The 4,530-nt window shown below is 28.1% G+C and overlaps 1 protein-coding gene across 1 annotated transcript; it reads right to left on the bottom strand.

The window, feature by feature from the left end:
• Positions 1–291: 291 nt before the first annotated feature.
• On the bottom strand, positions 292–3,827 carry LOC129886842 (probable xyloglucan endotransglucosylase/hydrolase protein 30). Its single transcript, XM_055961714.1, has 4 exons — positions 3,574–3,827; positions 3,260–3,360; positions 2,743–2,951; positions 292–1,034 (listed from the first exon to the last, which is right to left on the bottom strand). Exons 1-4 carry the CDS (start codon positions 3,761–3,763, stop codon positions 503–505), a joined length of 1,032 nt encoding a protein of 343 aa, XP_055817689.1. The 5' UTR covers positions 3,764–3,827; the 3' UTR covers positions 292–502.
• Between the last annotated feature and the right edge of the window lie 703 nt (positions 3,828–4,530).

The raw sequence follows: 4,530 nt of genomic DNA, 5'->3' as shown, positions 1-4,530 counted from the left end.
TAAAAAAGCAATATTGTATTTTTTCTGACAATACATGCCAGCCCTAAGGAAGTTTGAAAATCAACAAGTGCCCAACTTTGGGACAATGTTTCCAGGTCTCTAATATTCCATTTGAGGATGTAAAGAAGTGAACAAACAATCTCGAAAGCTAATTTATGATCATCTTATAAGGATGAATTGTTCAAAAAGAAAAAAAAAACACTTTGTTAAATATGAAATTTTGAAGTTTATGGGATCATATAACATGATTAATTTGAAGAATAGACTATATGGAGCCTTTAGTAGTAATTTAATATGCATAATAGTTCAACCTCTTTATTTATATACAATATAACTCAATCAATGTTCACACTATATATATAATCAATTTCCACCCTTCACTTTGACAATATCTCCTATAACAAAATCTATAATCCAAGAAAAATAAAAAAAATCACTCTTCCCTCCTTTTATCTATACACGACAACAATACTAATAATTATAAGTAAAAAAAAAAATTGAATCACTCTTCATCTTCATTTCCATAGTTTCTAGCATCAAGAGCTTGACTTCTTGATCTCTTAGGATGGTGATGGCCGTGGTGCTTGTTTATAAATTTCAACCTTCCAGTATGTTTAAAGCGTTGTTGCTCAACTGGATCTATCTCACATTCTGGTGGTGGCACTGAGTACCTCAACGAATCGTAACAATAAGAATAGTACATATACTTCGCCCTGAATCTTTTCATGGCCATTCTTTGTCTCGGTGTAATTCTTGAAAAATCCGCCTTTTGGAGTTCAACATCTTTTTCATCACAAGTACTAGGGTTTACAACTTGTTCCAATGGGTCCATTGCACATCCATTGAGTACTAAATCAGTAAATTCAGCTATAAATGGTGCATATTTGTAATTTGCTTTGTATTTTCCACCTGAAGTAGCCCAATCTGAAGCATCCCAAATCGTTGCATATAGGCCCATTGGCTTTGATGGGTAGTCACCTCCCATTGCATCATTACGTACAATTTCTCTAATTGGAACATCATCTATATAAAATCTGTTGTCAAAATAGAAAAAGAAAATTAACAAAAATTGTCAATAATTGAGAGGTTTAAATTAATATAGAAAGTGATATCTATCATTTAATTAGTTTAATGTGGATTAGGTTATATGTACCTTTTCCTGATGAGAAATAATTGATCATGTTAGTCAATTCAATGATAAATAATTTTAGATAATTTATCATCAATGTAATACAAAGTGGTTAAACTATAGCAGCATATTGGTTGGAATTAAAAGAGGATATTTAATAGGTTAACAACAACAACTAAAATACACCGATATATCAGGTGTGATTTCATAAGTGGAGTATGAGAAGAGTGGCGTGTATGCAAAGCTTACCCTTATCTATAAAGATAAAAAAGTTATTTTTGATAGACCTCGATTTAAGAAAGTAAATACTGAAAATCTCGTATTATTTGATTCTGTGTTGTTTTTTCTCGCATTTAATTATCTTCTAGAAAATTATTATAGCCATATGTTTTATACGTGATTAAAGAAACTCGTGTTTACATCCAGAAAGGAAGAAACAAAAACAGAAGAAAATTAAATTGTCAAATCATGAATTAAGACGTAATTGTCATTTTGTCAATGAGTTACTTTAATGGAGATTAATTAGGTTATGGTTATCTACAATTTGATCACGGAACATCAGACTTTTCAGTTCTGTTATACGTCGCCGTTTTTTGAATAAATCAGATATAAAATGTGACTAATAAATACATTCATTGAACCAGTCAAGTACTAATTCATTACGTAAAAGGAAGAAAAAAAAAGTCACACCCTACATTTTAAATATTCAAAATGCAATAATTTTTGGCAAAGTATTCACCAACAACGTCATGAATTTTAGATTAGACTATTTAATAAATCTGACCTTTATATAAGGTTATTTTCCTTATATATGTAATTTAATTCCAAATTACTAATCATTGTTATTACCTACAAGAGTTTAAGTTTTAAATATCGAAGATTTATAAACTTTTATATCATCAAGTTAATTGAGTGATAACAAGACGTAACTCTTCATGTCAAGCTTGATTTTTTTATAAGATGAAAACTATAAAATAAAGTAATAACATGTCGTAAGTCGTAACTAGCTAAATTGTGTAAAAAAATATTTACGGTATCAAAAGTGTCATGAATCATGATCGATAGTTTAGAAACAAAGCATTAACCTTCTACAATTATCTAACTAAAAAATAGTTTTAAAAAGTTTTATCAGAGTAGTAGAATAGTTAATACTCTTATGTTCCAACAATAATCGTTCATTATTGACTTGACACAGAAATTAAGAAGCAGTAAATAATGTAAATAATTTTATCAAATCATTCTTCTTAAATATAAGTCATCTAAACATTAAAAAATGAATAGTATTTAATAACAAAAATAAAATAAACACATTATCATAAATTATTTATTAATAATAACAATAATTTAAAATTTTTCTTATTTTTTAAAATTCTTTGTCAAATTAAAAGGAGAGAAATAAATCATATCATACTATTTATTATGTGATAGTTGAAAGTTGTAGCGTGTTTGTTATAGAAAGAACATTAATAACTGTGTTTTGAAAAGGTCAAATAGTAGGAAAAGCGGCCGCAAAAATTGAGAAATTCAACGAATCCCCATTTGTTAAAAGCATGCTTGTACTTTTGTTAAATTTGAAGAAAGAAGTTAAAATAAATTAAAGTAATAAAACTCACATGATGTTTTTGTTGGTCCACAGAATACTATAACGATGGAACTCTTTAGAAGGGTCAAACCAAAGATTATATCTTTCTTCTCTTCCTCTATGTGTGCTTCCATTTCCATACATATTCGTCTGAAATCTCCATGCTTTTCCTCTAATATTTCCCAAAAATTCAAAATCCAATTCATCATGACTCTTCTTAAATACCTCTTGGTTAGTCGTCTGCACCCAAATAAACAAATTAAAGAATCAGAATTTTCACTAAAAACATTAAAATATAAAGAAATGACACCCTTTGGACAAGGGTTGCTTCATAACTACATCATGATCATATTAAAACTGCAGTGATATCTCAAATAGTTACTCAATTAATAGTTATTAAATTTCTTAGAAAAAATCATCTTTCCTTGTGATTATATTCCAATTTCCTTCGACAAAAAAATAATAAATTTCTAAGATAATAATTATCAGTAGAATATCAATTCCGTTAGAAAACTAAGATGAAGAATAATAGAAATATCGATACTTACATAGAAAGCAACAACGATTCCTGCAGTATAATCTGATGGCAATTTTATTTTAGCACTGAAGAAACCATGGTTGTAGAGGTCAGAAGACTTGAAACCTGAACCTGTAATAATTTTAAATAATAACAATAATTAAAAAAAAGGAGAGAAATAAATTTAGTTTTTCTAAAAATTAGTACCAAAAAGATTTTTTAAAAAAAAGTATATATATTGGACGAAGAACTAATATTTAAGAAGTTACGTTAACCGTGAGAGATTTTTTTCATGACTTCTATCGTACCAAACACAGTGAAAATTAAAATTTTGTATATGTTTACCTGTGTTTTGGTTAAGATGAAGTTGAAGGCTATTATCATCAGTAGCATGAAGAATGTTTCCATCACCAAATAGATGGCTGAATCCCTTGTTAAAAGGAATTGTGGAGACATCATTAAAGGCTCTACAAAACCAGACATGGAAAAACAAGAAGACACACAGACATATTTTCATTCTGATGAAAAAATCCATTTTTTTGTTTTTGTGTTTGTTTCCTCTTTTTTTTCCTGAGGCCACTATGTGTTTTTATATGTGCTTGGGGAGAAGGTGGTTTTGGATAAATTGTTTTTATATTTATTTGGTTGGTTACGTTATGAAGAAGGTTTGGAGGGGTATTTAGGGAAATATACAAGAATTAAAAGAAAGGAGAAAATAGATTTTGGTTTTTGAGTCTATGATTAAAATGGGGAAGTGATTCGATAGGATGCCAAATATTTCTGATTTATTGAAAATATGATTCTAGATAAAAATATTTGGAGGTCGAGGATTATGGTAGAATATTATTTTTTCCTTCTCATTTTAGTTGTCATGATTTCTTTCTTAAGAGTCAAATTATATGAATTTTGACTAACATTTTAAGATATATTTTTTTATCATATTAATATGAAAAAATTGGTAACTTATAGTACTTTTCGTATAGTTTTTGAATATCTAATTTTTTACGTTATAATATTGAGTTAAAGTAATATAATTTAACTTTAAAAATTAATTAAATTGACTTTCGAAAAATACAACATTACAACTAAAATGGAACGGAGAGAGTAGTAAGTAGTCTAGTGATTTAGCACCTTTGTGTGGGAGAGATTATAAGGAGCTAGTCCCCTTCTTCCCTTTTTCTTTTTATTAGTAGCATTATATTTAGTACTTATTGCATAGTACGTTTTATTCATGTTACGTGTTGTTTCATTGGTGGTATTTATTTTTACTATCGTTATTTTGAGGATTTATCATAAATAAAT

This window comes from Solanum dulcamara, chromosome 4, assembly GCF_947179165.1.
Source record: "Solanum dulcamara chromosome 4, daSolDulc1.2, whole genome shotgun sequence".
Lineage (NCBI taxonomy): Eukaryota > Viridiplantae > Streptophyta > Magnoliopsida > Solanales > Solanaceae > Solanum > Solanum dulcamara.
This window is presented reverse-complemented; position numbering and strand designations above follow the sequence as displayed.